The 12,913-nt window shown below is 44.4% G+C and overlaps 1 protein-coding gene across 1 annotated transcript in view; it reads left to right on the top strand.

Annotated features, from left to right (window-relative positions):
* The window catches only part of neurl1aa (neuralized E3 ubiquitin protein ligase 1Aa), a gene marked incomplete at its 5' end in the record, with an annotated part of 36,766 nt that extends 24,133 nt beyond the window's left edge, over positions 1-12,633 (top strand). The window contains 3 exons of the mRNA XM_084567525.1: positions 562-1,287; positions 10,727-10,876; positions 12,370-12,633. Coding sequence (XP_084423651.1) covers positions 562-1,287; positions 10,727-10,876; positions 12,370-12,611 — 1,118 coding nt within the window. The 3' untranslated portion in view covers positions 12,612-12,633. The remainder of the gene's footprint in view (positions 1-561; positions 1,288-10,726; positions 10,877-12,369) is intronic.
* Between the last annotated feature and the right edge of the window lie 280 nt (positions 12,634-12,913).

The following is a 12,913-nucleotide window of genomic DNA, read 5'->3' as shown; positions in this document are numbered from 1 at the left end:
GGTGCATTTGTACGGATGTGACCGCCGCTCTTGCTATTAGAGACAAAATTGGCAGATATTAAAGGATTTCTGTCGAGTGATACTGTACTACAGAGTGCACTCAAATGGACGCACACAAATCCACACTTGTATTAAATGTTATTTCGGGACGGGAAGTTGCTCGTTGTTAGGAACGACACCATGCAGCATTTTCTCGTCTAAAACTGGATGATTCAGCTCAGTGCAGATAAAGAAGCAACCGACTGCTTTCTTTCATTTCTTTATCTTTAAGCACACTTCCTGACGCTCCCGTTTGCCCCGGCGTTGAGTAATTAAAACAACGCTTCACAGCATAAAACTCGTGCAACTGAAATTGCTCTCTCTCTTTTATCATTATCTTGTTGTCAGAGTAGCTGCAGATTCAGCCCTTCTTAGAACTGTTGGGATTCAGCTGACTGCAAACTTCATCTCCACACGCCTCAGGCAAATTTTAATCAAAACACAGCACAGTAAGGGCACTATTAACTGCTGTTCCCTCTGCGTCTCATTCCCACTTTTTTTCCCTCTCCCCTCCCCTTGCAGAGAGCGAGATCGTTCCTCCGGACTGCCTGCGCCCACGCTCCTTCACCACCGTCCGCTCCTCCTCTCTGCGACGCGAAGCAGACGACTCCCGACTGTCCGTCAGCCTGTGCGACCTCAACCTGCAGCAGGAGGACAGAGGCTCCACCCACAGCCACTCCCACCGCCACACCCTCCACCTGGCCTCCGCCTCCTCCTCCACCTGTCCCATCCCCCAGAACTCCCTCAACTCCCAGCAGTCCTCCCTGCTGCCGTCCTCCCTGGAGAGCGACCTCCACTTCCACCAGCTGCGCGGCGCCCACATCAAGACGCTGGACGAGCAGACGGTGGCGCGGTCTGAGCACGCGCGGGAGGAGCGCACCCTGGTCTTCACCAACCGGCCTCTGCGCACAGGAGAGACTGTGTTCATCAAAGTCACCAAGTCCAGTCCGGCGCGCTCAGGCTCCTTGTCCTACGGCGTGACCTCCTGCGATCCGGCAGTGCTGCGCCCCAGCGATCTACCCTACAACCCCGAAGCTCTGGTGGACAGGAAGGAGTTCTGGGCCGTGTGCCGGGTGCCAACACCTCTACAGAGTAGCGACATCCTGGGCTTCTTGGTCAACCAGGAAGGGGAGGTCATCCTCAGCCACAACGCCACAAATGTGGGCATGCAGGTGTGCGTGGACAACTCCCGGCCGCTCTGGATGTTCTTCGGCCTGCATGGAGCCGTGACGCAGCTGAAGATTTTGGGTAAGTCACCAACACGTGACGTCACAAAAGGCACTTTGTGGTCGACAAAACAATATGTAGAACAGAGGAAAGAGGAGTTTAATGGAGTTGAAGTGTTTTTGAGTGTTCAGTACATTTGAATAAGGCAACCATGAACTCCAACTAGACCTTCCATGCCTGCATCTTTCAAACACACACAGTTTGTCAGGCTGTCTGGTAGAGCTTGACAGATGAATCATCCAGGCCGATAGTACTGATATATCTGCAATGATGTATATGGTATGTAGGCTGATAAGTACCAAGAAAGAGCGGAAGAGAAACGAGGTGTGAGATCAGTGAGAAACAATGTCAAAACCAGAGTGTTTTCCAGGTGAGAGCGCCGACTACTTTGCATTTATCTTGGTCATGAAACAGATTAAATGTAAGGTTCAAGGCCACATCTATGACAGCTGATATACTGTAAACAAATATCCTAAACTCGCAAGTACTGATATCACTCAAATATTCAAACTGTCTGGGTTTGATGGGCTCCTCAAGAAGACATAGAATTGTTTTTTTTTTTTTTCTTCTCAGGAGTAGTGCACCTTTTAACTTTTTGTTCTATTGGCTGCAATGCATCACAAAACGCAGCATCATTTCAGGGCGCGCCTGCAAAAATAACAAAGGCACAATAATTGTTATTATCACAGTTTTTCCAGAACTGTGAAATCCTTTTTTCACTATTTTTTTTTTTGTGTGTGTGTGTTTTACATTCTTCAAACCGAACAAAACTAGATTTTCTCCTCTTTCGCACAGCGCTAATTTTAGTGTGAACACAGCCTCACAAACTCTGCTGCCAGTTAGCACTTAGCTCGGCTATCATTTCTGAGTGGATACAAACTGTATTACGAAACAAAATCACCCACAACATGCTAAGATGCAGTTTTATTTAAAGCTGAAAAATGTATAACACACTGAAAATGAGCTCATAACTACATTACAGAGTCTTTAATAAATGTTTGCATGCAAAAATAAAACTAATCTATGTGGTTAAGAAGGACTTTGGCCACTTAACAGTCGAGTTATGTTTCACTAAAAGTCAGACTCTTATTTTATCTGACTCCTGTACGTCCTCTAAGTGGAGTAATGAGCGTCCTTTGTTCTTTGACCGCACACTTTATCTTGTGAATAATCCCACTTGAAAGAGTAAGCGATGGTGGAAAGCTCAGTGATGTGTCACGGGTGAGGAACTTACCGATCAGTATATTGATCTTCATTTGGGCTGGGCATGCCACTGGTGAGAGTTCTGTGCTTAATTCACTCACTGCCTGCGGTTAAAATCTATTTGCAGTGTTGAATGCCAGTCTCACCCTCTTGAAATCGTCACGGTCATGCTAGGGGCTCTCTTTGTTTCTTTGTTTGTCAGAGTATTTACAGCAGATGTCCTGAGACAGGAAGCATCTACCTTATGCGCATTCATATGAGGCAGTATGAAATGTAGATGCTCTTAAGCTCCGCCAGAGATGAAAAACAGGAAGTGAGCAAGCAGAGCTGGAAAGGGACTGTGATCGGCAGGGCTGTGACCTGCACACAGCGGGGACAACATGATGTCTCAGCGGGGCGGACACTTTGCCTGTCAGTGGTGTGTCGGAACACCTGAGGCTTGTTTACCCTTTTTCTAAATGCTGATAATAAAAGGATAGCGGGGAAGGTGTGTGGCAGTTCTGGCACTTCATTTCACCCTGCCAAGCTTACGGCCTTCCTAGAAGTTACAGGTAGCATATGCGTGTGTGTGTGTGTGTGTGTGTCTGTTTCTGCCAAAACAAATCAGCAGTTTCATATTTAAACAACGGCACCACACAAATTTCACTTCACATGCAAGAGACAGAGAGCCAGTCTCATCAAAAGCCTTAACATATAATGTTACACTAATTTTAGACCTCCTCTTCTATAGTAGTTCTATAGGCTTGTTAAACTCTAGCCTCACTGTGTTCACAGTGGGTTAATGTTCTTTCTGAGCATGACCCACTTACATCAACTGACAACAAAGCAACCATGACAGCTCCGTCGATACAAATCACAGTGAGCTTCAATAAAGCTCTGACAGAAAATATCAGCGATCAATCCAACAAATGCCGAAAGAACATTCGCTTCGGCTGATTTTGGGCTGGGTTGTTTTCCTCTCTCTGATTCCGTGTTATCACACAAAGAAATCTCCTGCTTTACTGTTAAATTACTTGGCAAATGTGCACAGCGGACCACCGGGTTTCTTTGTGTGTGTGTGTGTGTGCACTTCTAATAATCATTTGCTGAAAACAGAAAGCCCTGGCAGCCCATCAAAACAGGAACTGGAGAACAATGAAAGTCCAAGACTCATCTGCTTATCAGGTCTGATCTTGGAATTTCCACCAAGGTGCAAACCGTCTTCACCTTCCAGCTGCTTCGGATTAGGAAGCGCCTCTTATCCCGCTGTTGTAACTCCTGACCTATGTCGAATGGAGGGAAACGTAGCTTCATTCCTGCTGAACTGGGACCCTGCCGTCTAGTCGGTGTGAGGGATGTGTCCCAGTGGGCCCCTGCTCTTCAGGAGGGCAAGATAAAGTAGTCATCACTTCAAACAAAGCATGAAGTAATGGACCTTTCTAAAAGGAACTCAAACAAATACTCGAGGCTGTCTCGGGTCAGCCAAGAGTACTCTGACAAGTCAGTGACACTGGAGGAAATCAATACGGCATCGGTTTCATCTGTAGTGCTGACAGTGGGAGTCATTCCTGACAAGGTTTTATTGCTATTTTAAATATATTTGAGGAAATGCACTTTTAACAATGTACATAAATCACTTTGTGTCTGACTCTTGATATATTACAAACAAAATAACATAATTAAAGCTACACAGTGGCGTTATCTTGCTTCCTTGGCTTGGTCTTCTTCTTCTTCATTGCCTCTGATGGAGCTTTGCTACAGTTCCACGTCCAAGAGTGACGTACTTGTGCAAGTGCATCCTTATGGACGAAACAAATAAATCAGACATTCTAAATTCATTGGTCCACAGCCACACTAGTGGTCAAAATTATAGGCAATGAAAGGTTGTCTTGACTTCACTTTCAAACAGGTCCAGATCATCAATGGACTGACTCATGTCATAATTTTGTAGCAACACCTGAAAGGCCGTTTTTTAAAAAAAAAGAAAGAAAAAAAACCCTCAGTTTTCAGGGCTAAACATTTTGCTTTTCTCTTGGACTGAAGGGCTGAAACCCGAGATCAAAAGTTGCATTCACAAAATCATTCTTCTTAATGCGGGCGTATGGTAATGGTGCGTTCACACAGGCAGTGCACGCTCAACAAGCTACAACACATTTTCAATGGATGCCAGCGATCTGAAGCGACCAGTCTCTAGCGGGATGCACAGCACGAAAGTTGAGCGTTTTTATTTGCTCCTCTGACACGGCGTCGCATCAGTGAAGTCTTTTACCTTTGATTCAGCCATTCACGTGCTACAATCTGTGCACGCCCCAAAGTACCCTGCCAGTGACGTCACGGAGCACTAGACTGACACTCCAACGGCGGCTCATCGTCACAATCGCTAATGCTAATGCTTATGCAATGCTAACCAAGTTGTAGCTTTTGTAGCGTGAACGCAACAGAATCTGCTGACCTTTAATCTGAATGCTAACATTACCATGCTCGTTAGCATTCCTGTCATTTAATGGATGTTAACAGACCCTTGGTGTACGGTTTCATTATGCTATCCTGTTGAGATGTTCACATTCGCTAAAAAAAAAAAGGCTTTTCACAGGAAGAAACACTGAGAAGAACGCAGCTCATATGGAGGGACCCATCTGCTTGAGGCCAGCCGGGTAGAGACGGAAAAGAGAGAAAGAAGAGAGGACAGAAAGAGAAGAGAGCAGCAGACGGAACACGATGATACATACATCCATCATAGATAGATCTGACTAAGGCATTCACGTAGCTGCTAAACGTGTATCATATTACATATCTAAACATGATACAAACACGAGTATAAGATATAGCTGATGCATGTTAATTTGTTGGCAGTGATAACATGCTGACCTTAACCAGTGTAACTGAAGGGGGCATGCCAAACCAGTATTAGTGTCATTAATGCAATAATAATAATGTGTGTAGATTTCCCAGCCATACATTAACAGATATGTGAAGGACAAACTGAGGGCTTCTCTGGCAGACTGACCTCTACACAGCCAAACACTATCTGCAGGCTTAGTCTGATATACACTTTCTCACTGATGTACATCAGTGACCACAGTATCTGCCCAAACATCTCTGGTTAGTTGGATTCTATCAGGAAGAGCGGAAAACTGACCGGCTGACAGCTGAACTTTCACAGAGATGCAGAGGGGACCTCGTGCCTCGTGGTGTGGAAATAGGACACCCATCCCGCTTCGCATGTATTATAGATTCCATTAAAATGTCAGCGCGCTCATGCTCAAGTGAAGCGTCTCACCACCCACATCCTCATGCACTGCAGCTGCCACGCTCCTCTCTCCTCCTCTTCTCATCTTCTGTCGTCTCAGCTGCTCTCCTCTCCTCATTCAAAGTTTTTTTTTCATTGTTTGTTTGTTTGTTTTTTTGCTCCTTGCATCTTTTGTTTTTACCCCTCCAATTAGCACACTCGTATCCCTGCAGCAGCGTCTGACACAAAGGCATACTGACATTCACGCGCGCGCACCGGCATTGGCTTTATATCAGTCGGGAGTTTCCAAATCAATAATAGTCTAATGCAAGAAGTGGGTCATCTGAAGTATTATAAGTAAACTGCTGAAAAGACTCCTTTACCCCGATACTTCTTCTTCTGTCTTTTTTTTGACTGATGCTAAAGTTAATATTTTCTATTTTGGAACACAGTGACGATAAATAATAACATGCATCACATAGTTTCCTAATTGGAGAAACATGCAGAGGGGTTTGCAGGGTTTTACACCCCAGAGTGTCGTCTGCTGGATTTCCTCTCAAGCAGCAGGTACAGCCCTCACCAGTCAGTACCATTTAACACAAGGTGCAGTACAAATATTCTGTTTAAAATATTTTAGTGGCAAACTGAAACCTAAAATAAAAAGATTCAACACAATTAAATCCGCCTCGACTCCCTTAGAGCTGCAGCAGGCCATCTTTCACACCTCTGTTGAGGATACATGTTAATGATGTTGCTTGTTTCATTCTTCGTGAGGGGTTTCTTTTTCGGTGCTGCCGCAGGCTAACGGTATATCAAATCCCAGTTTCTTCTTGACGCCGCGTGCACACACAGATGCATGCATTCATGCATAGACGTGTGGATGCCTGTGGATGCCTGTACTCGCCGCACTACACCTGATGCAGACGTAAACTAGTCAGGAATGTATGACCGTGTCCTCCCTCTAAAATAGCTCCTCTGTCTCCTAAGATAGTATCTCTACCACGGACAAAAAAAAAAAAAAAAGAGAGACTATTAACATTTTATAAAGCAGCCATGACCTTAAAATATACCGAGCAGCTTTCCGCTCATCTGATATGAACACACACACAAGCTAAAAACCATCACGGCCTAAGTGCACGTTCGTCCTGATAGCACCTCAGTACAAGAGCTGCTCTGCAGTTAAATTAAGGGCCACCCATTTTTTAAGTGCTTTGTGTTTGAAGATAGCATTTCACCATGAAAATGTTAATGTAAACTATTTGTAAGGGTCCTTTCCCTCTTTTCCTTCCCCTCTTTCGATTGCTTTTTCGGTCTATAAACGGGCTCTGAGGTTTTCCTTTAAACCCATTCCCTCAGGCTGTAAAAAGAGAGGGAAATTAGTTTCTGTCAGAGAGATCCTGATAGCTCCCAACGCTCCTCTGCAGACCTCACCCCGAAATCCCGCCCACCTCCCCTCATCACATACCCTGCATACCTCTCGTGCTTTAAAGGAAGAGGATCTCTCCACAGATGTACTGCTATGTGCTAAAGATGGAAGGATGGACAGGGGGCTATTTGGATGAATGGATGGATGGAAGTAGATGGCAGCAGAGATGTGCAGCCTGCCTCTCACAGCTGTTCACACTGGTCGGTTTAATCTAGTGGTGAGCAGGCGGGATCAGGGCCGGGCACCACATATCCTGCCTCAGATGCCCTGGATGGGAGGTGTCCGCCTGCCGGGGGGATTAAGAAGGAGAGATGGTCGGAGGGAGGGAGAGAGGGAGGGAGGGAGGGAGTTGGAGAGAAAGAGGATTCAGTTCCACAGGGTAGCCAGCCATGCTACAGGGCCGCAGGGTGATCAGGCCTGAGTAATCCGATGAAAGGTGAAACATGACGAGTGCTGCAGCACCTTGTAGGAGTGTCACTGATCAGTGTTCACGGAGCCGTGGTTTGATTTTGCACACAGAGAGTTCACACGCTGACATTTTCATTCTGCAGTGGGAGACTTTAGTCAGATGTGCTGAAAAAGAGACTTGAGAGAGTTCTTGATATGCACTCTTTTTTTTTTCATTTTCACACGGTTACTTCCATCGTGTGTGTGTGTGTGTGTGTGTGTGTGGTGAGTGCTCAAAAAGAAGACCAACGTCCTGAGTGCCTTTTTCCTCAAGTGCTTTGCAGTATAATTCAGTTTGATGAATTATTATAAACATTTTAATATATATTTCTCTATGGTCTTCACATTAGTATGCATTCAGACATTTCAGTTAAAATTACATATTTAAATAATGCATAACAATGCTAGTGTGCTGGTGTAGGCAGACTCAGTCCTTATCACAATATGAGTCTGGTAGCTCTCCATTTGGATTTTATTATGGGGCATGTTTCAACCAATACAGAGAAAACATATATATCAACATTAGTTGGATAGTCCACCAACCTGTCAGAGTCATTTAGTTGCTGTTACATTTCTGTCCATCACCACATAAAGCCCACCCATTTGACTATGCTGATCTTTGCCACAGCATAATCAGTTCCCAACGGAGCAACTCCCGATCATATCAGATGTCAGGCTAAGCCGATAAAGTGAAAACCAAAAAAAATCCTAAAAATATTTGACCAGGTGTCTTTCCTTGGCTTTAGGTTGAGGAAAAGATAATGGACTTCTTTCGTAGTGTTTTTAGTAAGATGCTGTCGTCTGGTTGCTTTGTATCCAAATGAAAAATGATTTCTTGATGTTGATCTGGCTGTCAGTTTTATCTGATACAGTAACACGCTACTCACCAAAATCCATCAAGAGGAGCCTAACAGGTGCACCAACACTGAGACAGTTAATTTAATTTAAGGAGAACGACCTGTCACGTGTACAATGCGTCGTAAACATCCAGCACATCTCAAAGCTTTATTCCCTTTTTCAACTTTGAGCTTCTATACTTGCCATAGACGTGTAAGTTTTCCTTTTGGTTTTATCTTAACATAAAGCAATGAATGATCCAAGTTCAATGCAAGATTTAGGCACAGTGTATTGTTGTACTTCTAGCTAGACAATAAATCTCAGTGGCTTGGCCCTCTCACGCAAACTGGCTGGTTAAGGATCATGACTCTCCTCCTAAAAATGTTTCCCCTCATGCTGCTCACAATGGCCTGTTACCTCATGTCACACACTGTACATACTACAAAAGGACATACCCACATACATTCTGGTTGGCACCAAAGGCCTTGGGACCACCAGGGTAACCCCGGGAATGCAAACAAAGGAGATTCCTCGTCTAAACCCTGCCCACCCACGACCTCCATGATACCACATCAAACAGATCCTGATATAGAGTCCTAAGCAACAGCGATATGGTGACAAACCAGCAGAGACAAATACTCTTGTGGGGTTTATGATCCGGCTCTTATGGGACGGTATCATTGAACTCCAATGAGCCATTATTGGCTTGGCCCTTGAAGTGAAATACTTCTGTGTACGATGTCTCTGTTTGCCATCTGCATCCTGGCAGACGGGGGCATGGGTTAGTGTGGAGCTGCCATCGGGACGCGGACACTCATTAAATTGTTCCCCAGTAAGAATGAACATAGTGATGTGATGCTTTAGAAAAACAGATCCCAAATTGGTATGGCTAAATATTTCATGAGCATACAGCAGCTGATTTCTGAGGTAGTTGTCATTTTTGTGTGATATTTTTTTTGACAGCACACGTTAGGGAAAGTAATTAGGCAGTCTGCATTTACATGGAGAAGCAGCAAAGCATTTGATGGAAACCGTCTGTGATTACATGCTCTGCAGGACAGCTAATGTGCATTCAAGTATTTTAATCTCTCTGTGTGGAAATCTTTTTCTTTGTTTTGTTTGTTTTCACCTTTTTAGTAAAAATGCAAATGTTAAAGATGCCTTCTTTATTTGTTCTTTGGCCGGGGCAGAGCGACACCAGCATGGAACTCAGCCCAACTTCCCTTGCCCACAATTTATTTGCGGTGGAAAGTTGCTGAAAGTTGAGTCCCTGTGCTGGGAACTGTTATGCTCCGGCAAAGATTTACTGGGCCAGTCAAACTCATATTCTCATCTGAATATGGCTACGCCAGGTTAGAGGAACACTCTAAAACACAAAATGCAACAGATTGTCACCATATAAATCTGCCGTGGCTAATATGTCAGCTTACAATTTCCTTCTTTCGCATCAGCACACAGAAAAAGAGGGATATATTTAACTTTTTAGGTGCTAAATCTACCACTTTTCTTCATTAGCTAGCTGTTAGCATAGCCTGCCTTGCCTTTCATCTGGTGCTAGGAAGGTAGAGTAACAAGGAGCTACATTTGTCTCCAACCAAAACAAAGAGCTGAAAGAGGTTAAAATCCCAGTGGGTCTGTCACCCCAAGACATCACATCTGGCATGGATCGTATTTTAAAAATAGAAACACTGTGCCCCTTTAAGCTAATTTGTCCAGCGCAGATTTGGACTTTGAATGTCACCCCTGCATGTTTTCATAGGCCTTACTGGCATTCCAACACGTGCTCCCTAAACTTGTACTTGGAATTCCCATTTGCTTTTCTCCATGTAAAGATAGGATGCAGGAGGAATGCTTTCGAAATACTCTTTCCCAAAAAAGAAAGAATGAAAGAGCCCTTCTCTTCTGCGGTGAATGTGCCCTCACAGATTGAAGTGCTCTCTCTCTCTGCTTTCATGACTGTAAATGTAACACCAGAATAGTGTGAAAGAAGTTAATCCCGCTCTTGTGCATTGTCTGTGCCTATGCAGACCAAAGATGAACCCAAAGAAGAAATATAAAGGTGGAAATAAAGAACAGTGGTCCATGAGAATTCCTAATGCAATGTCCTCTGCTCCTTTATCTCCAATGCTGCACTTTAGTCATTAAGTCTGCAGTTTGTTCTATTGATTTTCAATACATATTTCATCAGCACCGTCCCAGATATGTCATAACATTTGTGCTATGTGGTATTGTGCTTTTTATAAATATCCTGTAATATCAACATCAAATCCTAGTTCATTTGCCATAACTGACCACTTAAGTCATTTATCTAACCCCCTGGCTTCTTCTCCCCCGACAAGGCTCCACTCATCTCGGTGATCCGCGGGCCACATCGAACCCCAGCTCGCCCTCCTCCTCCCCACACACCCCCAGCGCCCTGGGAAGTGGCAGCTCCGATCCGGTCCTGAACGGAGGCCTGTGCTCGGCCGCTTACTGCAGCTCAGCGGGAGGTAGGTACACCCAGAGAGAGAGACAGCTCTGCAGAGGCACACAATCAGTCACCCCGCAGAGGACCGAGGGGAAGCCGTTATGGGACGGTGAACAGATGTCATTCTGCAGTAAGCTCGAAACAATGGCCAGCACTCCGTAGTCCCACTGCTGCTGCAGCTGGATATAGGAAGAATGTTTGGCACGTGTTATGTCACGTGGTACAGTTATGTAAATGTCACGGATGCAGTGAGTCTCCATTCTGAAATAGAGGAAGACAAGATATAATCATGATACAAAAAGTATAGTTTCCCATTTTTTGTTCAGCTGCTTATTGTTTTCACACTAGCCCATTTCATGTTGGGTGGAAGGAGGGATCTTTTATCTTAAATCACGTCAAGGTCTTCATCTTTAAGGGGGAGCTGTGCAATAGTGGTTAGAGAAGCAGCTTTGGGGCAGTAACATCAGAAGGTTCATCCCTCTATGTCCATGGCTGAGGAGCCTTGAGCAAGCAGCCAAGCTGCAAACTGCTCCCCAGGTGCCATACACCCACAGGCAGTTTGCACACTGCTGTGTGAACAAATGGATGGGTTAAATGCAGAGAAAGAATTTCGCCATGAGGGATCAATAAAAGAAAAAAACAAACAAACAAACCATGTACTAAACTGAAAATGGATGGTGAAGGTGCCTGGTTAGAGCCAGAAGATAAACACATTGATCTGAGCATTAGGTCTGTTGTTTTGACATGTGAACTTAAACTATGCATGTAAATATGTCACCAGTCCCTCCCACTGGACAAAAGTGAAGCAAAATATTGTGGACTTGGCTTCCGCCATCTTGCCTTAGTGCCTTATAGACGGTTTAGACTTCTCCGTTAAGTTGACACAGAAGCTACGGTGACAGCACAGCTTCTATGTTCTTATGTTCACTTACTAAACAGCACTATTTTGTTCAAAGCATCAAAAAACAAATTAAACATATACTTTGAACTAAGTTCAGCAGTTGAGCAAACATCAGTGGGATAATAAGGACTTACTCGACAGAAACCATGTTTGTGAAATTTTTAATTGAAGCCATGATAGCGGCTAATGACCTACACTGCTGATCAATATACTGTGGCTTCAGTATTGGGAACCATCTTCACATTCTGTCAGTACTTTAAATCAGGCACTTCTTGTCTAACTCTAAGCAAATTGTCATGAATTATTCAATTTTAGTCTGGTTGTGTCGTGAAAAACAGGTCGTCAACAAATATTTTTGATACAATCTGAACAGCTGGGCCTGGCTCATACATGCATCCATTTTTTTGTGGCCATTTCTCATGAATGTGGATGCATTATGTCGGAAGGTCAAATTGCCTAAATGAGCTCCAAACGTCTTATTGTTTGTATGACCATCAGAAACAAATGCAACAAAACATCTGTTCTTTTCCATTTGTCACATCATTCACTGTTATTCTGTGAATTCAGTGTCCTCGTTTCAAACATTCAACATTTTCTTTCTGTCTTTATCGCAGGAACAAACCCAAATTCACCGGTCAGTCTCCCCAAGTCACCCACTTTCCCATCAGGCCGCGGGCCTTGGTCCGACGAGTGCTCTATCTGTTACGAGAACGCGGTGGACACAGTCATCTACGCCTGTGGACACATGTGTCTGTGTTACACCTGCGGCCTCAAACTGAAGAAGATGTCCAATGCCTGCTGTCCCATCTGCAGGAGGCAGATCAAAGACATTATCAAGACCTATCGCAGCACGTAAGGGAACGGAGGCGAGTGGACGCCCTCCCATTGATCAGCTAAAATCCCAGAGTTAAGGAAAGTAATGATTAAGTTCAGGGAATATGAGCTCCGGTACTTTGATTTGGTATTATAATACAAATACGGTCGGCTTGTTCTCTAATGTGACTTTTTCCAAAGCCGGTACCTCTTTGTCGGGAAGCAGTTGGCACTTGAAGTGGCAGGAAGTTCCACCAAGAACTTTAGATTCTTGCCAGAAGTGTTCTCCCTCTCCTGGTGTTATGGAAACCTTGAAAACGGGAGGAAAAACTGAACCGATTCTAA

Source organism: Chelon labrosus (genome assembly GCF_963514085.1).
Source record: "Chelon labrosus genome assembly, chromosome: 2".
Taxonomy (NCBI): Eukaryota; Metazoa; Chordata; class Actinopteri; order Mugiliformes; family Mugilidae; genus Chelon; species Chelon labrosus.
This window is presented reverse-complemented; position numbering and strand designations above follow the sequence as displayed.